Source organism: Cinclus cinclus, chromosome 6, assembly GCF_963662255.1.
Source record: "Cinclus cinclus chromosome 6, bCinCin1.1, whole genome shotgun sequence".
Taxonomy (NCBI): Eukaryota; Metazoa; Chordata; class Aves; order Passeriformes; family Cinclidae; genus Cinclus; species Cinclus cinclus.
Window position 1 is genome coordinate 10,887,612 of NC_085051.1, and position 27,934 is coordinate 10,915,545.

The following is a 27,934-nucleotide window of genomic DNA, read 5'->3' on the forward strand; positions in this document are numbered from 1 at the left end:
ATGCCAACCTTACCTGAAGACAAGGGACAAGCAAAAGAGGCCCAGCACAGCAGTTCTCCTCCAGCCAAAGTAAGCTCTCTTACTTACAAAAGTGTTTTCTGACACTTGCTGGAAACCTGAGACTGAGACATGTTTGTGTATATTTAGGGGTTTATAAGATCAAATCTGTTTGTTGCTCTGTATCAGGGTGTTTTGCTTAATTGATGAAGCTACGAATGATCCTTTAGTTGACATCTTCAGAGTTCCTCAAATATTTTATAACCTAAGGGACGAGAAATTGTTCAAGCATTTGTTTATCATTTTCTTATGGAGGCTTACAAATGTTTCAGAACAGACACATATATCAAAGCTGTCCAAAAATGTCCTTTCTGATGTTATTAAAACTTTAAGAACAAAACTTAGGCTTGCACTTCAACAGCTAATGTTGCTTTTACACCTATAGAGGATGTTATGCAACTCCTGTGCGTGTGAAAGATAAAAATGGGCTTTTTTTGGTTTGTAGTCTTCCTCAGTGCTTTATTTGCCACAGCAGTAGCTGAACATACACTGGAACTATACAGAGGGCAGGTGGGTGCTCCCCAGGCTTATTCATCAGTTTGCTTCAAATCTGTGTGGCATCTACATGTTTTTACATGTTTTCTTTCTAGATAAAATTTAAAAAAAATCAACAACAGATGGGTCTTTGCCCTTTTCAGTTATCTATACCACAGATAAAAAGTAGATCTCTGTTTTAATAAACTGGGATTGGGTTGGGTTTTTTTTCAGTTGTTATCTTAGCTGAAGTAAAGAACCTTACTGTGATTAACAAATTACAGATTATCCAAATCCAAATTCATTTTTATGCAAACTGGTGGAAAGAAAGAGAGGATTTATAGTCTGGCACATCCTCAATTAAAGATGTGACACTGTCAATTGGGTTTGAGGACACTGCATTCCAGACTTTAGGTGAAAACATCCGCTACTTTAACACTGTTGGAAAATATCAGCAGTGAGCACTGCACTGATTTGTCCTGCCTTCCATCTGGACTGCACATGGTGCTGAGTGTTAATTTCCTGCCTTAAGATAAACACCTCAGTTGGATACAAGTTCATCAAGATTACCATCTGATAACATATATTAGCTCAAGAAGATTTTACTGGGGTTTTTAAACTCACCTATGCAAAAAGTATTTTAGTACAAAAGACTTGCTGTATGAAACATACCCAAAGATGAAAAATAAGAAAATCTAGCAGGCATCAGTGATTCTAGTCCTGAATGTGCTTGTCAAATGGCAGAAATGAAAATTTCCAGCCTCCTAAGATAAAAGCATTAAACTTTTAATATATTTTCCAGGCCTTTTAGACGTAGGTCTTAAATCTGCTATGGTAATGTGGTAGTTCATGAAGCAAAAAGCTTCATTTTAGATAAATTATTATTTTTAGGCATAAAATCGCAGTGGAGTGATTTTAACCAACACACTACACTGCTCATTAGCCTACTTAAGGTTTGCCACTGGCCAACGTTGTGAAAATTTGATCTTGTTCTTAGCTGTTGTCACTCTTGGTTCTTGCTGCAGGTCAAGTTCTACAGCATGACTGTAAGTCACTCTGAGTAAAACAGCTTCTTATTGTGAGATAAGGACAAACTAGGAGAGAGCATCAGAAGGAGCTAAGAGCTGGTGAATTTGTTTTCTGCCATTCAACAAAATTTTCCAGTTTCTGGAATTTCATCTCATCTAAAATACTGTCTGGTGACTAACACCTTCCTTGTTCTGTTTCAGAAGATTCTTCCCCACCTTCTCCCTGCATGTCCAAATGCACACAGATTGAAAAATAGTTCTGTCAAAAAGAAAATTAACCTTACATCACACGTAGCTTTCTGTATGCTTCAAGTATGATCATGCTTTTACATGATGGGAAAGCCTGGGTTCTGTGTCTCAAAATCATTTTGACAAAACAAATGTGGGTTTTCATTTCAGTATTTGTTACAGCAGCCAATGTTTTTTCTGAAGTTCAGTCCAGACTTTTAATTAATATTTAAGAATATGGCCAGGTGGCAGAGGGTTTTCTTTTTCCTGTTTGGTTTTTCCCCCCCCAGTGCTTTAAAGAATTCAGGTGTTATACAGTAAAGCTCTATCATTTGACTGTCTGGCATTGTAGGTCTTTCAGCAGAGTATCTTTGTATTTATTTTCCCCTCTCCATCCCATTAATGTAAAAATCATCCCAATTTGTCTGGATTATAAAAATTTCAAAAGCACATTCTCTGTATGCTTAGTGAGGGCCTGGTAGGACTTAGCAGCCAGAATGTCTGCAGGTTCTACATCCACCCTGTGAATCCCTGATCTTCTTGGCTGTTCTGTTATGGACCAAACTGCCCGTGCCACACTCTCAGCCTTATACATGCCTCCCTGAAAGTCTGTTTGGCTCCTGGTCATCCTTGTGGAGCAGTTCCCACCTGAGCCACAGAGCTGGAGTCAGTTTCACCCTACATTTTTGTGGGAGGGACGGCTTGGGACAAAAAGGAAGCAAAGACTTGGGTAGCAGGGAGCCACTGGAATTAGGAAAAGAGGCAACTGTTGGGAATAGCTGAGGAGCAGACAGGTCTGGAAGCTACCAAGAGGGCAGAGTTAAAGGCACTCAGATTTAAATCTTCTGTGTCATCTCTGTGCAGTTGTACAAATGTGAGGCAGCTTAAGCTTCCTGTTAAAGCTTCTCTTCCAAGGCCTCTGTAGGGCAGCCTGAGCACTCCTCAGTCTGTAGCAATTACTTTTGACTGGAGCCAGCTGGCCCTGCAAAAAGCTTCCTGCTCTGGCTGTTCCTGCCCTTCTCCTGGACAATGTAGGTTTGGACAACGTAGGTTTGGACAACGGAGACCATGAGGTTTCACTTGTGTAGATGCTGGACTCCTATAGCTGCTGACTAGGATTAATGTTTTCTACCTGACCGACCTGAACTAGCCTTGGCTGCAGCCTCTTTTTTTTTTTCCCCCTTTTTCTTATTTTTTTTTTTCTTTTCTTTTTAATGAGTTGTTTTTAGAATCCTAAAATGGACTTGAGTGACTTCAAGGCTGATGTTACATCATTCAAAAGTTTTTGCTTTTTGGCAGTCATGAGATTAGTATAAGCACTGTGCATGTGTATTCAGCTGCTTTGTCCTACAAGTCCTATCTGAAGTTTTGTCATTGACAAAATATATTGTTACTTTTTAATATCTGCAAGGATATTACTAAAACTTGCTTTCAAGCTATTGTCATAAAATGCCACTTGTGCATTTGAATCACATATGCTTTGGGATTCTAACACTTTCAGAATTACAAGGATATTTTTCCTAAATTTAAATCTTCACAGTGTTCCCCATCCTGCTCTCCTGTGGCTAACAAAGTAAACTTGTCAAAGAAGTTCATATGAGAATTATGAGTATGGAAGTGTGGAGCTGCTTGAAAAAAATTATTTTAGTATTACGCTATTTACAGTAGAATCAAGAATCCTAAATCATGTGTCCAAATCAAGGCATCTTTCATTGCCTTTGAAGGGTAGAAGGATTACACTATGTATTTTAATATTATACCATTTTCCAAGTACTCTAGAGTCCTTTGACTTGATCAGAAAATAAATTATTTCAACAGGAATAAAAGGCAGCACTGGAAGAGATATTTCAAGGAATTCTATGGTAAATGATAGACATTAGCAGTCAAGTAAGAGTCAGCTTTGTTATGGAATAGAATACAATGGTTTAGGATGGAAGGGACCTTAAAGGTCATCCAGTTCCAACAGCCCTGCTATGGGCAGGGACACCTTCCACTAGACCAGGCTGCTCAGAGCTCCACCCAGCCTGGCCTTGAACACTTCCAGAGTCTAAAATTGGCTTGCTAAACTGTGATTTATTGCATGCTTCATTCTATTAATGCCTAAATTAGTGCTATTACAACAGCTTTTTCTTACCTGCCTTACAAATTACCTGTGACACTTCAGGATGTAGTTTCAAGAAAATTGTAGGCTCCAAATAACAGACTAAAACAAAACACTCGTATATATCAGTGCCTAGTGAAAGCAACTAGGATTTGAGAATTTACAAATTATTCTTTAAATTTTACAAGTCACTTGACAGCAGTCCATTGCCACTGCTGGGGAGCTTTCTCTCCAGCTGTTATTTGGTTTTAATCTGAATGCAGTACTTGGGGTAGAAGTGATCATGTTCTTACCACATGAGAGGCATCCACAACACTTTATGTCAACTTGTTGCATCTCCATTTGGGATAGCTCACAGGAAACAGATTCCTTTTCTTCAGCTGAGTGGTATCATTATGCAGAAGGTGTGGGATTAAGTTCTTGAGACAAGGTCTCATATTTTTAAGCAGGCAAGCACATATTAATATTCAGTACCAGCTTGCCAGTTTCTTTTAGCACTTAAAAATTACCTTTTATTTTATTAGATATTGAAATTGTATTTTTAAAAAATATGTTTATGTAATTTGAGGGAAAACCAAGATAACTTTGAATTATTTTTGGGGTTTTGGGTATCATGTGTACACTTAATACTGTGTTTATTCAAGCTTTCATTATACATTACTATTATTTGGAAGGTTTGTGTGCTGAATTTAGCCCTGTTACAAAGAGCTGTTTTTCACTCTTGCATTCAGTTCATAAATTCACTGAACTCTTGGACATCTACTTCACTAGAGGAATGGTTTGCTGTGTGAAAAACAGACTGTCTGCCTTTTTAAAGCCTTCTCATTAACTCCATGCTTATTGAATTTAGCTTGCATGCATTAAAAATTTTAAAAGAAAACAGAAATTCCAGGTCTCTATCATCTCTTTTGAGTAATTTAAGTATAGGCCTCTAATTGACATTTGTTTTGTTGAATTACAGTTAATTATCTCTAATTTCAATTACTTTTTCTTTTAGGTAAATTGAGAAATACACATTGATTTCCACACAGAGAGTCAATGTTCAGTGGTTTGAATTTCTGTTTAACTACATTTTTATATTTGTCACATACCATTCAGGACACAGCTGTTGAAGGGACAACATGCAGCACACCTTCTATTGTTCTTCCAGAGAATGCTGTTACATCAGATGTAGAAATTGATAAAAATCTGGTTAACAGGTACTGTAGCATACATTACCAATCCATCCATAAATGTCAGGGGCTGTGTTTCTAAAGCATTGCTCTGAAATGTATGTTGTATGAAAATATTGCTGCTGTATCTCTTTAATTTGGTCATATTGCCTTTGCATTTTGAGGGTGGTGTTTAGGATGCAGGATGGATGAACAGGAATATAATTGATACTAAAAGAGTAGAGTTACACAGAATACTGAGCCTGACAACCCCACTCATTGAGTTGGACAACAAATATCTAGTTTGAAAACTGTAATATGAGGGGTTTTGAAGCAGTTTTGGGCCCCTTCACACAAATGGGACAAGAATACCTTCTTGAGGTTAAGCATATCTGAACATAATTGTGTTTGAAGTTGAAAAGTTCAGTTCAGTTTTGAGTTGAATTAGGGTTGTTATATTTACTCTGATAAAGCATACTTTCTGACCTGGGCTTTTAAATTTTATTGACCTGCCACTAAACTTAAAAAATGGGGAAAAAAATGTATCAGAAAATATATTTTGTAAATCTGTAATTTGTTTGTATTTTTAAAAGTGTGCTTCTCCAAAATTCAAGATTAGTTTAGAGTCAGAATTTATATGCAGCCCTTCAAAAGCAGAATTATTTGCAGGATCAGCATTTACATTTCTGCAGTTGTTTGAGACTTTTACCTGGTTTGCAGTTTAGAAAGTGCCTATGGTAGTGTCAGTGTGGAAGCCTAAGGAATTATGTTGTGTTTGTTTTTTTGTTGGTTGTTTTTTTGTTTTCTTTTTTTGTTGTTGCTATATACCGTTCTTACATGAGTTTAAGTCATGGTAATAATCTAAAGAAATGTAGAGCGTTTTCTGAGAAATAAGGTTCACAGTGGATGAGATTAATAGTAAATGTTTAAAAACTCCTTTATCAGATCAATTTCTGCAATTTTATTTCTGTAATCTCCTCCAATTTCCAGTTGCTTGGAGATGAGAGGAACTGCAATAAATGCTTTTTGTCTTAATTTTTTTAATCAAAGGGCTTTCTTTTTAAAATGAATTTTTAATAGGCAATTAGGGCTTTTATGGTGCCATGCTCCATAATTTTTCTTCATTCACTTTTCTCTCCAGGCCTCGGAGTCCTCATAGGAGACATTCCAACCGTGCCACCAGGAATTCAACAAGTTCACTGACTTCTGTTGGTAAGAAGTGATCATTCATTTCAGCTAGGATGTATTCTCAGAAAATGTGACATGCAGTAAAAACCTATATAGAGAGTCTGACTGTATTGACCACAGTTTTTTCTTTGTGCACACTCTGTAATGCATGCACAAGGAATACTGCTGGGGTGTTGAATCGTAATCATGAGTTTGTAAGTGGACTGCGTGCAGATCATTTCAGGGAAATACACACATTGTTACTTTCAGAAAGTTGTTAATTGGTGCTTTAATTTAACATTTTCAGAAGGCTCAACATATACATGCTTTATTTCTTGTAGAATACAAAATACTGGTTTGGCTACACTTGAGCTTCTCTTTTGCTAGGATAGGGAAATTGTCATGGGAGGTCTGTCTCTCAAACTTCCAAGATACAAATCTGAGTTTAAACCAAAACACTGAAAATAGATTGATTTAGAATATTCAGTCTGTAAGTACGGTTTTTGACATCTTTGAAATTGAGATAAATGTAAGGAAATTAAAGTCGAAGGACTTTTCCCGCTACCAAAAAAAAAAAATCAATCAAAAACCAGTAGTGAAACAACTGCATACCCACAAACCAAAAACCCTTGAGTTTTTGCTGCTTGCTTGTGTCCTTAGCTTTTCTGGAAACAGATGGCTCTTGTCAAATTTTAATTATTTTTTTTTCATATTACCTGATGACTTTCCTCCCCCTCATCCAAGCTGTTCTTTTTGTGCTCATAAAAGCCATTTATACTGACTGACACAGAAGGGCCTTTCTGATAGCTGCCTGCCTTCTTTGCTTCATCATGTGCTAGAGAGTTGTAAAAATCAGTGCTCAAAGTTTGCTGTTTTCAACCAATTTTAATGCTCCAGATTAATGAAGTGTTAAATTAATTGTTAAAACTATTGTGCATAAGTCTTTGCTGATTGAAGTTCTTAGCCTTGAAAAACTGAACATGACAATACCATGAAAAAACACAATCTACAACAGAAACACGATTCCTGTTAGTTGAGATGGATCTAATGGTACTTTTATTTAGAAACGAGAAAAACTACATTGGAGACACAGCTGGAAAAGCCTGTTTCACATATTTAGAGAATTTTTGATCGCAGTGCATTAATCTTAGTGGGTTTGAGGGCTTTCCTCTGAACTTGAGATTGTAACATTAGAAATGACATTAATTTTTTGTTACATGCAAGCTCAAAGCTATATTTCCAGGTTTGAATTTACAGGTTTGTTTTGAGCTTGTTACTCTCACATGCCACAATATACCTGGAAATGGAAGGTCCAGCTCTAATTCTAATTTTCTACACAGACAATAGTGGTCATGTGATTGATCTGGTGAATGATCCACTACCAGATGTCAAAATATCAGAAGAAGACAAAAAGAAGAACCTTGAATTGTTAGAAGAAGCAAAAAAAGTGAGTGAGAGGTTTCTAACACGCAGAGGCAGAAAGTCAAGAAGCAGCCTCTCAGAATCACCCACAGGTAGGAGCAGATCCTGAAAACCAGATTTTATATTCTCCTTCAAACATCTGTAAAGGGAAACTCCTACTGTAATCTATACATTGCTGCTGTTTATACTTGGTTAATTTGAAGGTCAGAGTCCCTCTTGTCCTCCACAAGGTTCCACATAAAATAGAAATGACCCATCCATGTACTCAGATGTGTCAGGGTAAAATGGAGTAAAATTACAAGCAAACAGTGTAACAAGAAAGCATGAAATATTTCTATTGAAAAGTGAAAAATGGTCACAAATTGTTGTTTAAATGAAATTTTAGTGGCTAGATTCATCCTGCTGAAAAAACATTCCCCCTAGACACAATTACATTGCCTCTTGAACATAGCCATAAACTAAGCTAAATGGACTCCTTTAAAAACAGCAGAAGAAAATATTTTATTCCAGAATGTAAATTTAAATGATTTTTCCTTTTATGTGAAGTGTTTGAAAAGTGGAACAAAATACCATTTTACCATGAAATAGGACTTTCATTTTGCTTTGAAATGCCACTTCAAACAAAGCTCTGTCTTAAAATTGGCCTGACACTCTCTGCAGGGGAAAAAAAACCCCACAACTTACATCACCCCTTTTTTTTTTTCTTAAATTCCTCCTGAATCTTCTCTTGTGCTGCATCTCCTTAGTGCTTACAGTATCAGAAAACTGAGGAGAAACAAGGATGCCCTGTATCAATAGAAATTTATCCATTTTTGGCCTACAAGATGTGAAACATACTCTAAACTCCTAAGTGCTCAAGTACAGCCTGGCAATTAAAATTACTTGTCAGGTTCTGGACAAACACATCATTGATGACCATGCTATTGATGTTTTAATCTCATCTGAATTCTAAAAATACAGAAGGTACAAGCCTAGAAAGTAAAATCACCTTTTTGTTTTTGTCTTTGTTTTAATAAAACAGTTTCCCCTACTCTTAGTTCCAAAGTTTCACCTGTAGCATCTTGGAACAGCTCTCTCACTCTTCCACTTGCATCAGGTAAAATGATCATGAATCATTAAGGGAGGAAAAGACCTCTAAGGTCATCAAATCCAACCATTTTCAGGCTCAAACTTTAACTTATAAAAGCTCACCAAAAGTGTATTTGTTTAGTATTTCTTGTGAAGAGTAGATTTAAGCATCTAGACCTGAATATGATTAAGCTCCTGAATGCATACAAAATATATTTTTGTGTATAGATGTTTTTATTATATTTTTATTCCTGTGGTGTTGCAAGTTCACATGTTCTGTTTTTAAAATTTTATCAATAATGGAGTTTTGAGAAGCTTTAATGATGTTTCACTTGCTATGTGTTTGAATTTTTTTTTTTCCTTTTTAATAGTATTTTTGACATTTGAATTTTTGTCCTTCATGTATTGTGGGAAACTGTGCACATGTGTTTATTAATGCTATAGTAGTAAAAAAATTGAGCAAAATATCAGGATATGCCCTAATTATGTGTGTATCTTTCAGGGTCTGATGCATGCACAACCACTAATATTGAGTCAGTATCTCCAGGGCAGGTAAGAGCTGAATAGTTTGTGCAATAACCTGGTTAGTATAGTAGTATATTATAATATCCTGTCCTTTTAGTCCCTGATAAAAATTGTATGTTTGGAATACCATTTGATGTACCAAAACTGGATTACTGGTATTTTCTCTGTACAGCAAGGGATGAATAAATATTTATGCTGAAGAAAATCCATGAGATAACAAGAACTGAAAGATCATAAAGATCTGTTAAGTGTAGAAACTAGAAAAAGATGCAATATAACCCTAATCTATGAAAAAAAAAATCCCTGAAGTTTTTTTCATAAATAAATAGAAGAAGAAATGTAAAAATTAAGAGATTCAAAGTTCAGCCATTAATATCTATATCTAACATTTGTAGCCTAGGTGTGAAAGATTACCTTGTAAGGCAGTTTTTTCATCCTTTTTTGGTAGAATAACAGAATTGTGAAAGAGGATGACAGGCAAACTGCAGAGGTAAGTGTTTCACGTTAAGAGCTGAACAAAATCTGCTGGTTTGTCTTTGCACGCATATGACTTACTGATTGGACTAAAAATGCTGAAAGGATTGTTCACAGAGTGAAAAGAAAATGACACTGCTCTAAGAAATTATGAAGCACCTGCAAAAGAAGTAGAGGACAGCGGGCTTATCACTTTATCTTTCCATCCTATCATACACCCTGCTCTAGCTCAGTTAAAACCAAGATACTAAGTAACTTTATACTTAAAGTAAAAATATCTGCTTTAGCCATTTTGATGTATGTCAGTAGTTTAGACTTTCCATGACATTAAGATGCTAAGGAGATTGGCTTTAGGAGGATTGCTGTAATGGACTCTGGAATAGGAGAGGTTAATTCTAAAGTTCAGAGAGGAGATTCCCAATTCAGTGTTCTTTAAGTGCCTTTTAAAAATTATTTCTTTTGTCAACAGCACATATTCAGAAGTAAATGTCACTGAAAAGGAAATGGCTTTTTACAATGAAAGTCTGTCCTTGGGCAGGGGAAAAAAGGAATCTGGACTTGTTTCTCTGTTTCATATGTGTCTCTGTACTTTCAGAATGCTGCAAAAGGATTAATTGATCGAAGGCAGAATGATCAAAGAAAGATTTCTCAGGGAAGGTTGGTTCCTCGTTCTCCTAGCTTTGAAAACTCCAAAGAGAAGCTCTCTGACCAAAAGGAAAACTTTGATCCACGTAAACATATGGATACTTTACCTAAATTCTCCCCTTCAGCTGGTGATGGTGGCAGAATGTCTCTTAATACTTGCATGAATGTTTGTGAAAATGAACTTGGAAAATCATTCCTCAAGAAAGGGAAAGAAAATGATGTTCCTTTAAGAACCCATCTACCAGGACCAGGAATAGGAAATATGGACTCAAAGCTAAAAATTCCTGTTCCAGAAATGAGGGACCATAAAGTTCCATGTAAACCAGAATTTAAACTGTGTGGACTACGTCCTCCTCTATTACGGGCTGTGTCCTGGGATAGCTTGGAGCCTGGACAGAAAGAGAAAAGCCCTTTAAAATTACCATGTGAGGAAGATAAAAGCTTTGTTGGTAATAAATCCAGCAATCAGTTAAAAGCATTCAAAGACCTTCAAATCCAAGTTCAGCCAGTTCGAATGCAGAAGCTGACAAAGCTCAGAGAGGTAAGTCCTGTCATCAGCTGTATCCTATTTTAAAAAGTCGTTTTCATACTCTACTAAACTTCCAACTTGTTTAGCATTATTTTTATCACTGCAAGCAACATACATTGATAAAATGGGAAACAGTTTCAGCATAATCAATACAGAATTGTACCATGTTTTTCCTTTGCAACTTTACTAAATTGTAACCTGTAAGTAAATTCCATGGAATTACTCTGTTTCTTAGTTCTCTTCAAATATGCATCAAGTGCACTGTGGTACTTCCATGTGTACATATGCATGTGCAAGTGCTCTTGCATGTTTACATTTGCAAGATCTCAGAGGAAAGGAAATGGGTTTGTAATGATTAGCTGGTTATTGAACCTTCTCAGAAAATGTGTCAAAGCGTTCAGATCTGTAAAACTGGGCATCTCTGATAGCAAGGGCAGGTAGAGCATGCCCAGACTTAGAGTTCCTCATTATAATGTGCTGCAAATTTGTCAGCTTCTAAATTAATAGGCTTGGGCTGCACTATCTATTAACTAATCTGTTGTTAAATAATTTTCTAAATTATTAATAAAAGTTAAGAATTAAACCCTAAGAATAAAAGCAGACATTTCATTAAATTATAAACCACCAAAAGAAAGCAATGAACATGTCTCTGTTACTAATAATGACTTTTGAAAGAAAAGAAAAAAAATTAAAAAAGAAGCAGCAGGAACTTTCCTGAACAGCTTGATCAGGATATTTTCCTTGACCCCCCAGTTAATATTTTAAGATGAATGCAAGGCTGACAGGTGAGGACCTCAAATTCTGCACTTTGGTAAATTCATTCCCATTGTATTGTTTGGGAATGGCAGCTTCATTATTCATGTTTTCCTCTTGATATAATACCCATACTCTTAGTGTATATGTACTGGAAGTTTTGATTATAGGGACCCTTGAGCCATATAATTACAGGAGAAATTCATCCCTGTGAGGGTGGTGAGGCCCTGGCACAGACTGCCCAGAGAAGCTGTGTCTGCCCCATCCCTGGCTGTGTTCAAGGCCAGGTTGGATGGGGCTTGGAGCAACCTGGGATAGTGGAAGGTGTCCCTGTCTATGGCAGGGGGTTTGTAATCAGATGATCTTTAAGGTCCCTTTCAACACAAGCCATTTTATAATTCTTTAATTCTAGCATTTTGAATGACCTAGAGGCTGTTAAGCACAAGTAACAGAATAAAAAAAATATTGCACCATGATCTATAATTACAGTTAGGCAAGATTTGAGCTCTGTCCCCAGTAGGAACTGTCTACTCATAAACAAAAGCAGGTGTTTGTGAATTTAAATACATGTGAGAATATGAAAGGAGAGGAGGAGGAGATGATAAAAGGAGAAATAAGACAGGGTTTAATCCTTGAGAGTGCTTTTTTCCTACCTGTAAGAAATAGAGGTAGAACACAGTAACAGTGAAGCATCCCAAACTCTGGTCTTAATACAAAGTGGCAAAGTTTCATATATAGGATTTTCTTAATTTCTTATGTTATCTGGGATACTCAGTTATTACTGTGGCTATATCCAAAACTGCTTTTTTCATTGTCAGTTACTAAAGCTCTCCCTTACCAAAACTCTATAGATGTACTTGAATAAGGGGCACATTTTGCTAATCTTTGTTTGCATGACCAGGAATTTTTCTAGATAATGCCTGAAATTTGAAATATATAATATTCCAGTGTGTGTGTGAAGTTATGAATATCCATGTTATGTAGCATCTGACTATAGTAATGCAAATATCTCTATTATATTTATCAACTAAAGTAAATGTTATATTCAATGTTCAAGGGGCAGGGATATTTAAATTGAGATTTGCGGTTCAGTTACTTAGAAGTATTATTGTTTCTCTTCACAGGAGCATATTTTGATGAGAAATCAAAATTTAGTTGGACTTAAACTTCCTGAACTTAGTGAAGCAGCAGAACAGGAAAAAGGTGCAGTATCATAAAAACTGGAAGGAATGTTATATACTCATTTTTATAATTGACTACTATGTGGGGTGAGGAGAAAAAATTATAATAGTTGAAGCAGTTATGGAGAACAGTAATAAATGATGAACAAGAGAGACCAATAATGGAAAGTACCTCAATTTCTTGATGATTTGAACCAAAAAGATACCGTAGGTATTATTATAACCAAGGGAAAAGATGCACACATGGAATGGAGTCTGGCTTGTACCTAATAGTTGTAGGACTGAAGTTACAGTAACTTTCTATAAAAACATTTCAACAGTGATAGATTAAATGGATGCAACTTCTGCAAGACACTATGGTCATAATGGTGAATTTGATCCCTCAGAGTATAAATAAGAGATGGGATGGTTTTTCTCCTGCTTTTTTATTTTAGTATATGTGTGGCAAGTATTGAAATGGCATTTTCACTTCTGGTCCACATGTCAATGTGAATGAAAAAAGTAAGGCCAGAGAAGCATCATAAATGTGTTTAAAGGATTGGAAAAATATATCTCACAATAAGTGGGTTTTTTTAACCTCAATTTCTGTGATTTTTAAGGAAAAATAAAAGTAAATACTTCTTTAAGGAAAAGGCCTAAAACTCTACAGAAATGAGGAAAAAGAAATCTGGCACTGAACGTTTTCTCCAATCTAACACAAGCAAAAAAAGATTTGGATGCCTGTAGCTGCATCTAAAAGGATCTAAAAGAACAAGGAGCAAAAAGATAAACCTGAGGATAATTCAACATGTGGAAGAATTAAATAGCAGTAGTGCTTAGCTAAAATATTTAAACCAAATATATCAACCTAAAATATTTCAACCAACACTCTGTTTTATTTTTTTTAAATAGTTAGTTCAGGGCTTGTTCAATGTGACATTAACTGGAATGGAGATGGTTACTATGGATTTAATCCAAAGACAATTTCAATTTTTTAAAATACTGTTCATTTTGCTAATTGATACATTTGCACTGGGACTAGCTCATCAGGCCTTGAAGTTCCTGTTACATTGAGAGATGATTGAGATACTACATCTCATATCATGTCTGGAAATGGACTCGTCTTCAATCTGAATGAATTAAGATTAAAAGAGACTTCTTGCCCTCTATATCTAGTGATTATATCTTTGGATTCTTAGATATGATAATATTATTCCTGTCACTCTGCTAATGTATAATTTCCCAGAAATTATTTAGCAGGATCTGTTTGAAAGTATAAAATAGTTGCCATTTTACCAGCCTGCTATGTAATTTTGGCAGGTTTGGAAGTCTTGAGGAAAACATTATGGAAAAATAATTTTATCCATATTTTATCCATTATTTTATCCAGCTTCTCAGCATGGATCTCATGAGTATCACGAGTTTTTTTATAGTCCAGTCAGTTATCTCAATGATAGCCAGAACATTAAGGGTGAACTCTTTGTCCTCAGTAGGGAAAACAAGCAAGGGGTCAAATTCTTAGTTTGTTAGGGAGACCTACTTCCTTACATTGTCATAGAAGCCACCTTTTCAACTGGAGGGGTGATTTTGCTGGAACAATAGGAAATAGCCAGATACTTCATTATTGCTGTTATGAATCCAGAGTACCATGTCTCCATCATGGTTTTTATCAATGGCAAGTTACTGTCACTGTCTGAGTAAACACAACTCTGCATCTACACAAGTTTAGGTAAGTGGAATGCATTAAATCTGGAGACACTGTGGTGTCAGGCTGGATTTTATGGGGACACATGTGACTGTTCTTAAGTAAATACTGGGATTTTTTAATATAAAGCAAATGCACAGCACTAAAATGTAGCTGGAAAGAATCTCCCATTCTGTTCCGTCTTTCATGTTAATGCTCTCCAGATTTACACACTAATTACATGGCAAGTCTAAGAATCCTTCTGTTAAACTTATGAACAGGAGAACTGTGCAAAAGATTTCTTCCCAAGTCTGAGATTCAGACTGGGGAGTCTGCCTTTCCTATCAGAGAGTCCTTCATGAATTCTGGTAAGACAGAAGGAGATAAGGAAAATTAAATAAAATGAAAATACTGAAGTTGAGTAACATGAATTTAAAAAAAAAAAGTCTTGGCCATGTCTTGGTCCTTATGAAAGTGTCAGAATCAGAGAATTTAAGCATAACCTTTATATCCTGTTTCAATGAACATACAGTGCAAACAGGTACATGATGTAATTTGTAACAATAAATGGTGTACAAAATCTGTAGTATAGTACATTATACTACATTTCATATTGGCAGGTAGCATTTAAAGCCTTAAAAAATAACAGTATTCTATTGGAAAACCTCAGCTAAAATATTCCAGAAAAGAATGCATGACTTTTCAAGTAACATAATGTTTTGTTTAATCTGAAAATGTCTTTAGGCCCTTCACCTCTCCCTTCCCCCACTGAAGAGGAAGAGACAAAGAACAGCTCTGATGTCATGCCCAGCATTCCTGATGTATTGCTGCGAAAACTGCGAGTGCACAAATCACTTCCAGGAAGGTAAAAGCTCATTAGAAGTGGAAAAACATCATCCAGGAGAAAGCACACTAATGGTCTCCAGTAAATATCCCTTATGGAGTTCCATTCATAAGGAGATAAATTATTTTATTGCACCTTAAAATGTGCAACATGGATTTTCTGAACAATTTTGGGGAATGCACCAGTAACTGGCCAACTTTTAAAATTAGTTTGTGAGTTCTACATATAAAGTCTTAAGCCTTAATTGCATGCTACAAGTAGATTTTTATACAGATTTTTCCACTCCTGGTTTCCAGGATTGCTGGTGCAGATATTAAAAATATCTGCATATTAAAAATACTATTTCTCACCCCCATGAAAATAATCAGGCCAGATGATGCTTTCCAGTGGTAGAAGTTGGGCATGTAAGGGTTCTGCAATTTTTCTGCTGATGACAATTTTTCAGGGAAATGGAGTTTATTTTGCAATGTAGTTGAAGGACTCACTTGTGAATTCACTGATTTGAACTTTCCAAGACATTAAAACAATTCCAAGTTTATTCAGCCAAAAATAATTCCTTCACTCACCCACATGGTCGTGTATCAAAACCACCAGAGCCTTCAGTTATCTGAACTGTCAATAAGGATTCTCTGTGCAGGTGAAATAAATATTTAACATTTATAATGAATTAATTGTTATATACGTTATTTTATATAAATAAATGCATGAAGTGAAGGACTTCTGAGAGACCATGGCTTGATTATAATAAAAACTGAAAAGTAGTGGAAAACTCTTGAAACGCAAACATACATTTTGATGTTCTTTTCAATTAAGTATTAGAATAGCTTTGTTTTTAGAGAAAAAATTAATTAAAATGTGAATTTTTATCTTTTATTTCTAGCTCCCCACCACTCACTGAAAAAGAAGTTGAAGTAAGTATGTTATTATTTTAGACATATGTTCCAATTTTAAGAGGTTACTTTAAGGGTGGTTGTTAGAATGAGGTAATAGGGTGATTTTTTTCCCCAAAATATATTTCTCATTTTAAAAACCCCATACTGAACTCCACCAAAATAACAATTTTGTGAAATATGAGCAATAGAAGTTGTAAAATCACAGAACAGGAATAAGCAAAACATTTGTTTGTGTTTTTATAATGAAATACAAGTTCCCTTTGGAAATAATTTTATTATTCTAAAGTAGTTTAAAAAATCTAGATGAAATAAGATGAGAAACTAAGCAATTTTAATTGCATTTTTATTAGCCAATATCAGTTTTGGGGCATTTTTAAATAATATCCTGCTATTAGTTTACATAATTTTTACTTTCTCTCTCCAAGCCAATAATTTTGTTTGCAGGTTGCTCTTTAGCTTGTGCGTTTTGTTTCTTGTATTTTTTTAATCACATACCAGTCAAGAAAAATATCTATCTTTACAATGCTGCAATCTACTGGAACTATTGTTGCATTGTGCTTTGCAAAGTATTAATCCTAAGAAATAATGACTCTTGTAAAGAAAGAAGCAGACTTTAAAAGCAGGGTGCAAGAGAATAAAAATATTAGCACTTAATCTTTTGCTGGCTTCAGGGGTAGGTGTTTAACCCTTATGTAAAACAGTGCTCGTGGTGAGCTCATCCCTGGACTTCCTCTGCACAGACTATCTGTTTAAAAACCTTGGGGACCCTTGGAGGAAGTCCAGCTAGAAAACAGATCCATTGTGACTGTGGTGCTTTCTGGTAGGCAGCTTCCTTCATTATGTCTCTGCCCTGCAGAACTTCCAGAAAAACATCCAGGAGAAAAGGCAGCAACACGTTTATTATTCCTATTTCAGTGGAAGTAAATAGAAGTGATTTTTCAAAGAGAACTAATTAAAAAAATACTTTCAATTTTAAGTTTCATACTTGTTTAAGCAGCAAAGTTTGTTAAACACATACCTTATCCATAAGTTGTTATTGAAAATTATATTACTGTGAGACTTACTGGAAAATGCCTTTTTTAATCCGAACAGAATGTATTTGTACAACTCTCCTTGGCCTTTAGAAATGATAGTTATACATTGGAATCTAGAATTCAGCAGGCAGAGAGAGAGAGAAACCTTACAGAAGAGAATGCTGAGAAGGAACTGGAAAACTTTAAAGCAGCCATTACGGTAAGAAAACAGTGGGAATTCTTTTCCTGAACTATAGTGTTCATGAAAGTGCACACACATTGCAAATGTGTTTGACTTGTAAATTCAGCTCCAAACCTTCATTTTCTGCTGCTCAAACTCCTTGCCATGAGCTCCCTACTACTCTGGGACGGGGCATACTCTGCCAGAGTGGGCCAGCATTGCTGGAAATGCCTAGGGGATGCTTCCCTGGGTCTAGCAGATTTCAGGAATAAATACTAGGAATTTGCTGTTCAGTTCTTGAAATAAGTCTGTGACATAGCTAAAAGCATTCAGAACTGCACTTTGAACACTGATCCATGCTCTCCGGGGCAAGACCTTCTTTAGCAGTAAATGTGAAGCGTCCAGATATGAGAGATACCAAAAAGATTTGAAACCTGAATCCTGAGATCTGTAACTTGAAAGGCCTCTTAACTGCAGATACTAGAAGGCACAATATGTGAAAAGAAACAGCAAGGAATACTTAAAAGAATAGATACAATCTCAGGATCAGGTTTTGGGCCTAAGTACACTTTCATTCCAGCTGTCCCTGGAGTTCCTTTACAGCAGTAGTTTTGAGTCCTTCCTGCCAGCTTTCTCTGCGTTTTCTAACTGGAATTACAAAAAATTGCTAAAATGCGTCAACTTAAGTGCTGTGCATGTCTCTGTGCATAAAGGGAGGGATGGTTGGACAGCAGGCTGATAAATGAAATATCCTTAGACCCAGCATTCATAATTGCAAGGAGGTGCTGTAATTCATGAAAATAGTGAGGAGAACATAAAATTCTCCCATTTACTTTATCAAGAACATCATCAGGTAAGAAAATATTCCATTAAAGAAATATTGTGATCTTCACATCTTTTCATCTGGAATTCCGAATCTCCATTTTCAAATTAATTGTTTCCATTAAAATGTTGCGACTATTTTGCTGCTCTTACCTCTGTTTCCTATGTAAAGAGCAAGCAGAAACAGCCTATTAAATCTCAGGGTTTTCAGACTGAAATAAGTCTATTAGATTTGCCATGTATTTCTGTCAAGAATCCCTAATTAGGCACCAAGGATCATATTGCCAGCACGGGACAGATATGATTAGGATTTTCTTCCTTTAAGCAGTTCACATGCTACAGTCTGGCTTTTACAAGCTTTTTTACATGATTTATAACAAAATGGAAATTGCCTTCCCTATGAAAGCTTTTGTTCTGGACAATGGAATAAACTAACAAGCAATAAAAAGCAGTAATGGCTTCTGTAAAATCCCTTTCATACAGACCTAGCCTTGTTCCAATCTCGTGGAGAGGTTATCTTCATTCCTGTAGGACAGGCACATGTTTTATGGCTTAAAACTTTATGATGGTTTTACCAGTCTTTCTGATTTTTTTTTTTTAGTCAGTCTTGTGATAATTGATGTGTTATTCAGAAACCTAATTTCAAGAGAAAGCTAATCTACATGAATTTCTGATTTATTTTTTTAGAAAGTAAGGAGGTTGCAGTTGCCAAGAAAGAAAGGAAAATCTGAAGTTCTAGCATATTCCCTTATGCCTTTTTGGTTCTTGCAGTCAAATTCTGGTTGCAATGTATTATCAAAGTAACATTGCAATTCTTGGGTATATAATGTCTTATTTTCCAAATAAGTGAAGTATCATGAAACTGAAAGAACACACCTGGCCTTCTTAATACATTGTGATCAGAAAATGAAAATGTCATTCGTCCCTCAGCAATCATTTTTAAGTGCTAGTTGAAATGAACTTAGCATTTGTAGAATTCACAGGTAGCAGGGCATGTTTCACTATAGATTTCATTAGGGAAAGTATTGCAAATGTGCTAAGCCCTTTATAACTCCTGGAACTGTGTTGCTGCAGTTTGCAGTGAAGCACCGTGCTCAGACAGGACAGCAGTGCTCTGGGCTGGCTGTGGTGGCAAGTGCTGGCACCCCTCTGGGGCTTATCTCTCCATGTGGAGTTCTGCCTGGATATTCCTACCCCATTTTGGGGCTTTGGCCACTCCATTTGAACTAAAAACATGCTGATAAAGCTGCTGTATTTTTGCTTCAGTCTTCAGCTCACCTGTGGCACCACTATGAGCACAGGGAAGCCTACCAGAAGCTGCTGGAGGACATCGCGGTGCTGCGGCGTTTGGCTGCCAGGCTCTCGAGCCGTGCCGAGATGGTCGGAGCCGTTCGCCAGGTGAGGCCATCCTGGTGTTTAATTGTATCCTGGACCCACAGGTTCACTCTTTTCCAGCTGGGCTAGAGGTTATTTTTTTATTTTATTTGAGTTTTATTTGCCATTTTGACAGATGAAAGACTTCTGTTGCAGCGTCAGGTAACACACCACTGCAGCCTGGAAATAGAATTCCAGCGGCAGAAGATTGCCCATTAATCTGTTTAACATCGGTACAACAGGAGCATATATTTTATTCAGAGCTACAGCTGCATCACAAGAAACTAATTTCAAATCAGTGCAGCACAAAGAAGTAAACTTTTTCTGGGTCAAAAAACTCATCTAATTCAGTCACCTGCCTTTGACAATAGCTCAGTCAATTACAAAGAGTATGAGAGCAGACTAAGTATAAATGAGAACACATCAATACCCTCCTGGATTCAAGAATGTTTCCTTTGCACTCTGAAGTAACCAGATTGATGCCAGTGACTAAGCCCTTTGGGGGTTTGAAAACAAATGTGGTATACCACATAAGTAATCAGATAGGCACACAGGCAGGGTGTATGAATATATGACAAAATAAATTATTATATTCTGTGAAATGCATATGAATTGGCATTTTCTTCTAACTGTCTTAGGAATTTTCAGTCATGGAGGCACCATAATTTCCTTAAGAACAACAGCTCCAGATTTAGCCCTGACATGGAGCATACATGATGGAGCCAGTGATTTGTTGGACACGTGTAGAGTTTACCTGGATATTTTCTTCTTTTTTTCCTTAGGAGAAGCGTATGTCAAAGGCAACTGAAGTAATGATGCAGTATGTGGAAAACCTGAAAAGGACATATGAAAAGGATCATGCTGAACTAATGGAGTTCAAGAAACTTGCCAATCAGAATTCTAGCAGAAGCTATGGTGCATCTGGTAAAGAAAAATAAAAATTTAAGGGTTTGTCTTGCCTCTTATTCAGAGATGTTGGTGCAATTAATGATTTAAAGTATTGTGAAACCTGTTCATGAAGTTCTGATCTACAGCAGATTTTTAAGTTACAGAAATAAGTTAAAATGTTTCATATGAGCCATACTTAATGCTATAGTACAGTAATTTGAAATCACCAACACTTACCAAATTCTGATGAGACCCAGTCATATTTTCTTGTGGCCTCTTACAAATCCATGTACCCTGCACAATTTTAATCCAACTACCTTTTAGGACCAGATGATGGCAAAATTTCATGATTAAAACCAGTATTTTTTCTTTTGCAACCTTTTCTTTCCTTTGCTGGAAACTGAAGTATGAGGATTTTCCTTTGCAAGAAATTGTATATGGAGGCCAAGAGTGGGCTTTTAGCCTGATTCAGTGAAAACAGTAATGATTTGGTTATTTGCAATTATTTCAAATTTCTTGTGCAGGTGTAATTGAGAAGACAGCTGTACGACAATACCGTATGACAATAAAGACATGGTCACTTACAGGCCCTGTGTAAATATACTGAAATATAAGCAAGGGCTCTATTAATGTTAATTAGAGATACTCATATAGTCTTTCTATTCTTTGTCTTTGTTTCTGTGCAGAAGATGGGGTTCCTCGTTCATCTAGATCCATGTCTCTCACTGTTGGAAAGGTATTTCTACAATATAAAGAAAACAAACTTTTTATGTAGTGAAATTTCTTCATCTGTATAGAGTTCTTTAGGCTGTAAATTGAGAATTTACCAGCACAAAACAGTGCTAGTAAATTCTCAATATCATCCATGCAATTTAGTGTATATGCTTTGCAATTTTGGATACATGAATTAATATGACTTTGTGCAATAATGATAGTGCCTGATGAGAAACTGCAGTGTTTTATTTCTGCAAAACTTCCAAGTGTTGGAGATCGAGTCTATCACAAAATTTGCTAAAACAACCAGTGATTTGGGAGGCATGAGTCCCAGTGTGACTGGTATGAAATTTGATGATCAGGTGCATTATACTCAGTCTACTGTTTATTTTTATATTTTTACTTGATTAGGTTGTAGTTCTTTACATTTACTTTATTCCTACTGCCTCTGAGTGTTGGATATAAAGAATTACAGCACAGAGCACGCTGAGGGCAAGACAGGATTTCAGAACAAGAATCCCATAGGTTGAAGCAGAGGTCTCAAAAAAACGCTAAATTGAACAGAGACAAGTCCAAGTAATAAAGAGGAGAAAAAGAACCCAAACACCAGAATGGACTGCCTACCATGGCTGCAGACTTCCCAGTGTAGCTTTTCAGGAGCACATTAAATAAAGCTGTCATTAATGAATAGGTATGGTTGGTTTTGTCTAGAGCCAGAACCATGGAGTGACTCCTAAGCATTTACTAAATCTGTGTTTAACTCCTTTCCTGTAAAGTTGTCTAGAGCAGAATCTTAGAAGTGTTTGGATATGCACTAAAACAAAGCTGTTAGATGCTATAAGTGTTTTGATGTTTTTACTCAGTTGGAAGCATAGATTTTACATAGATTTTATAGGATGAAGCATTTGGCTACCTACCAGATGACAGCAAAAATTTACATAATCTGTACTTGAGCTAGAATATATTGTTACAGTCAGCATGAGTTTGTCATAAGAAAGAAATTTTATGGTCTTCGGGAAATATAAGCAGCACTGCATGATCCTATGCAACAGTTCAGGGGTGGGGGAGAGAAAGGGCTGCTCTTTTGTGGAAGGAGTGGATGTTTTTGTTTCATTAAATTATAATTAATAGGTTTACATGTAATTAATACATCATAGTGGGTACAGTATAACAAAATAGGTACATAGCAAGATAAGAGTTTCATGTGAGACTTCATTATTTCCAGTCATTGTGACACTGGCACATTCCCCAGCATCTTTATGCATCTGCTTTAATCAAAGACAAAGGCCTATGGTAAGAGCTGACTATATAAACTCAGAACATTTCTGTTGTGTGATTTACACTGCTGGGCTTTCAGTATGGAGGGAAAAGAGCAGCATCTCTGTGCCACACCTCATTTCACATTAAGCACTTGCCATACCAGGCAGTACAAGATGAATTTCTAGGGAAAACCATGACCTTTTATTTTACTTTTGCTCCTAACTCTCCTTTTCCCAAAGGGGACACTGACCTACATCTTTGCCACACGAATTAACCCGTGGAATTGTTCTTCATTCTGTCTTGTTGTATGGTGGAAAAAATAATTGTTGTTTCTCCCAGAATATGCCTCGGAGGAGAGTCAGTGTTGCAGTTGTTCCTAAATTTAACTCCTTGAACATTCCTGGTCAGTCACCAACAGCTTCACCTATACCTTCAATGCCATCCCTGGTAAGTAAAACACACATTTTAAAGTTACTAGTTTTTTCCTAAACCACTTTTGCACAGGGGCAAGCCATAGTTACTGTAAAATGGAAGCTTTTTCATTGGTTTAACTTGTTTTGACTCCATCCCAGTGAAAGGGATGGACAAAGGTCAATGCTGTTATGTAAGGGACATCACAATCTACCTCCACGAATGATCCCTTTGGGAACAGCTGAATAGGGCAGGCTGCTGATTCACAGGCACTGGAAGTTAGTGAGGCGATTTGCCTTTGAATCTGAAGTAACATACAGGAAAGACACAGTGAAAATAGTTGTTCACTGTAGGAGAGAAATTTCAACCAGAAACCACAGAAGAGAGCTGGACTGCTGTTCTTCATTGCCAAAAGTCCACGGAACAGAAATAAATGTAATTAATGTACAGAAAGGTACATGGTAGTTATTTAGAGGTTTCTGTGATGATCTGGGGTCAGTGGAGTCATCAGTCTCTATACTGAATTTTTGTTTGTAAAACATTAATAAATTAAATTAAATTGTAATCTGAACATAATAAACCCATACAAATGCTTTGGAGAAAAACTGCAAGACATACTGACTGTTCAGAGATGAGCTAAGATGGGATATAACATTAAAGCCTATGTAATTTTCTGTTAAAAATACAGGTTTATTTAAATGAGGATTTTGCTGAGAAGCTAAATCTATTCATCTGTTTTACTTGTAAGAAAAGCATTTGTTTGTGCAATTTATTTATTATGTACTCAGAGTCAATTGTTTCAGGAACTAGGTGTGTTTGTTTGCCATATTTTATTATGAATTATTTTTGTTTAAAATCCCATTGAAAACTCAGCTAATAAATTCATGTTCTTAGAATAGGAGGAGAGGAACAATAGAAGAATCTTACTGTTCAGGGATCAATAAATGAAGGAGACCATTTTCTGTGGAAAAATAAAGTGGGTAAAAGGAAATGTCAGAAAAATTTCTTAGTGTGCAAGTCCATTGTTTACTCTGGTTAATGGGAGCACCACATTAAAGATACTTTGCTTGTGAGTGTGGGAAGGAAACATAAGCAGCACACTGCCTTTGTCATTTTATTGAACACTCATTTGAAATTAATTAATGAATTTTACTTGGTATTGAATTATTTAGTTTATTCATATTCTTTATGAATGTTAAGTAATTAATGAATGTAACATTTATTGCTGTGTTTCACTTTACAGTCTGAATCACCCAGTAATGGAAGGAGCAGCCTAACATCTACTCCTGCTCTGCCAGCACTTCCAGAAAAGTGAGTTTTGTCTAGGTCGTCTCAGTACCTATTAAATGCTAATATTAAATGATAATTTAAAGAATCATACTTCGAAATACTGTGATATTGCTACTACTTGTTAGAACGTTTTAAACATGCAAATTAAAAGCTTTCAATGTGTATATCACTACATAATATTGACTTTCATGTATTTTAGATTAGTGCTGAGGCAGGACAAAATTTATCTTATGTCTTTGTTTTACCTTGTGCTTTACTAAGAATGTAAGTATGCAGCAACTGAGAAAACAAAAATGGGGAACTACAGTACTGGCTGCTACTATTCAAAAGAACTCTGCAAGATCTAGAGCAACTTTTGAAACTGTACAGAAATTCTGTGAGAAAATACAACTACCAAAAAAAAAACCTTATCAATATTTTGCACCTAAGAAAACAAATCACGTTACCAAACAGCAGAGGCAGAACTTGAAATTCAGCTTTGAGTATAAGTGTGTGTGCATGGGCCAGCTGGTCTACTAATGTAGAATTACCTAGACCAGCACAGTTTCGTATGTTTAAGCACTTCAAGCTTATACTCATGGTTTGTTTAAAGTCCAAATGAAAATATATTCTACTCTTAGTATGACTTGAGAGGAAATCCATTCTCCACAGATGATGTCAATCAGGTGGAACTATTTTAATGCCAGGAAAATAAGGCCTGCAAAAAGGGTGAGATTCCAGAAGTTGAAATGGGATGATCCATTGTTGAGCTTATTAAACCTTAACTTTGACAGATGTGCTATGTCTCAATCACTTAAACTCTCTGTCCCAGATTAAATAAATGACAGGAGAGCACTGCAGGAAGACAGCAATATAAAACAGCTTATCTTCAGGCTACATGCTCCAAACTTTTACTTGAGAAAAGTTCTAGTGAGAAAAGATATGTGTATTTTTTTAACCTGTGCATCAGTTCAAGATATAAAGTCAGCACAGGAGAATATTAAAAGGCAAATATAAACAATGTTTTGTTGAATTAGTATTTGACATGACTTCTGTTATGTTCCTCTTATCTAGCAGGTTACAATTTCTAAGATGATTTTTAGAAAGTTGAGGGAAATGTTTTCATGAATTGCAAATAAATGTCATGGATGAGCCAGGAAACAAAGACTCTTTTTTTCTTTTTTAAAGAAGAATAAAAATTATAGTTTTCTTACCTTAGAAACATAATAATTACTGTTCTTAAATCACACCATCATGAAACTAATATTTTTCTTGGTGTCTAGTTTTTTTTTCCTTTGAAATACATTTCATTTCTTCAATGTAGATTTAAACAGACAAAACGTGACTCACAAAATTGCAGCATACTCCAAATGCAACACATTTCTGTGATGTTGTTTTCTATTTGTCTGCTTCTTTTTTCTTGGCAGTGGGAAGTCAAATGGAGAGCCTGACTGTGAAACCTCAACTTCTGTCCTGACACAGAGTGGGCTGGAAGAAATCAGTCCTGAAACTAAAGCCAAGATAGAAGAGGAAGCCTATAACAAGGGGTGGGAGTATTTTTTGTGAACTAAATCTGTGAATATGTGCTACCAGATGAGGACATCTGCTTTTAAAATTGAGTTTTAAATACAGTAGTTATGTTGTTGGTGTCACAAAGTGCTTTACACAGTATGTTTTGGGGCAATAAAAAACTTTGGGATTTGTTTCTGAATGTCAAGCAAAGAATTTTGTATTATGTGAAGAGTAAGACAAATTTTGATCCTCTCCTGCAGAATCCGTAATGTCATCTGACTTTAGCATTGAATTGCATTTATTCTCCAGGAAAAAAAGAAGTGTCTAGATGATCTTCCAAATGATGGAAAGTTATCGAGAAATGTTTACTGACTCCTTTACAACAGACAGAAATTGTTCTCTGTGGAGAACAACCCCTTTTCTTTGTTCAAAATGATAAATTTAGTGTCAGCTCTAATATAACCCTCTGTTCAGGAAGGGTGGATGTCTGTCTGCCTTACTCATGATCTTCAGCTAATTTTTACTCTTGCTCAAGTGCTGCAACACTACTACTTGTGTTTTATTGCATGTAACAAAACATAAAGCTAATTTTTCATTAAATGAGAACACGCTTATACAACATTCTGGACTAAGAAATAAATGTTTTGTCTGATTAAGATATCAGGAAGCCTTGAAGAAAGCCAAAGAACTTCAGGAACTGAAGGAAGAAGATGAAGAGACACCCAAAGAAAGTCATGATGAACATGAAGAAAGTGAAAACGAAGATGAGATAAAAAATCTGAAAAGCAGGTGAGGCAGTGTTGCAATATGTCCATACAAGAGGGGCCAATTTTTTCTACTTGTGGTACCCAATAAAGTGTTTTTTACTGTTGTTTTGGCATGTTTTCCTCCTGGGAAAGCATATTGAAATACCAGTATTTTCACGGAAAAGGAATATTCCAAGACAGTGTAGTTGCAAAACGCAAAACTTTTGATTTTGATATCCCGGTTAAAGCTGTATGCTGACATCAAGATGCTTCATCTTGCTGGGGTTTGGTTCTGATTTGAGGTAAAAGAATGCTCCATAAAAGTTCCTTAGATGCCAAAATCTCTCTGAGGATATGTACTGCCTCATAAAGATTGTAATTTAGGAACCTGAATTAGTGCCGCGTATCATTACTGTCACTAGAGTGACACAGCATCCATCTGTACCCAGTGCTCTCTGTCTGTACATTGCAGAGGAACTGAATGCTGGCCAAAGCAAGTCATATGCCCAATCCCAGGTTCTGGCAGGTTAATACAGAAGAATTCATTTCCATTCCATAACCATTATAGCTATCTGTTGATTTGAGATTTCAGCCACCTGCAGAGAGCAGCCATCATTAGTCATCACACTTTTGGAAAGAAATGTTTACCACGTATTCCAACATTTAATTTAGTTGAACAAGGTATGAACAGTGCAGAATTTTGCATGATAAACTCTGAGATTTGCCAGGTGACAGGTTGTAGAAATAGGAGTTAAGTTTAGAGTCTCCAGCTGTCTCACAACTATTACTCACATAGAATAGTTGGAGTTGGAATATCTGAGTGTACAGCTCATCATAAAAGAACTTTACAGTTTGATCCTCCTTTGACAAGGTGTTTGTATTGGGAAAAAAGATGGTGCACCACTTATGACACCTTTCAAATTGAAAATCTTAAGATAATAAATTTGCATTTGATTAATATATAATAGTTTTCTTTTCATTTTACAGCAGACTTGAAGTCATCGTTAATTATTTATATATCCTGTACCCCAAACTCTGCAAACACTGGAATGTGGTGTGGCTTGTAGTGGCTGCAATAGTCATTTTTGCTGTGGTGTTGGGAATCTACCATTCCTACAACTCCTGTGATGAAAAGTCAGAGGCACCTGAAGGGAAGGCCAGCTGTTCTGCAGCCCATCAGTATTCCTTGTGGAACTCAGGATTCCGACAGGAGCAACACACGGAATAACAGAGGAACAATCACGCCCTTATGGTCCCTGAACAAGTTTGTGTAATAGAGCACTGTTGTTAAAGGTAGTGCTTAGTCATCCCTGTGGCTGTTCCATGTCATCCCTTAAGCAAGTGAGTTACTCCACACCACCAGGTTTGGGATACATGGTGAGAATTCCTTACCAAGATGCCAATCTGATAAATAATCCTGTCTGTCCTCTTATTATAAAGGACTCTTATTGTAAAGTACAAATAAAGTAGTATTGACTCATGGTAAGGTTGTGGCAGTAATCAGCAACCTGCCAGACATTTAAAAGAATGATTTGCACATT

At 36.2% G+C, this 27,934-nt stretch overlaps 1 protein-coding gene across 1 annotated transcript; it reads left to right on the plus strand.

Moving 5' to 3' along the window:
- Positions 1–27,621, plus strand: IRAG1 (inositol 1,4,5-triphosphate receptor associated 1). Its single transcript, XM_062494447.1, has 20 exons — positions 1–69; positions 4,987–5,087; positions 6,181–6,251; positions 7,547–7,720; positions 8,650–8,724; positions 9,199–9,248; positions 9,670–9,711; positions 10,291–10,881; positions 12,747–12,825; positions 15,211–15,331; positions 16,191–16,221; positions 17,296–17,436; positions 19,486–19,617; positions 20,376–20,517; positions 21,168–21,217; positions 22,795–22,902; positions 24,110–24,177; positions 25,563–25,682; positions 26,305–26,436; positions 27,381–27,621. The coding sequence occupies exons 1-20, from the start codon at positions 1–3 to the stop codon at positions 27,619–27,621; spliced, it is 2,538 nt and encodes an 845-aa protein (XP_062350431.1).
- The last annotated feature ends 313 nt before the right edge of the window (positions 27,622–27,934 follow it).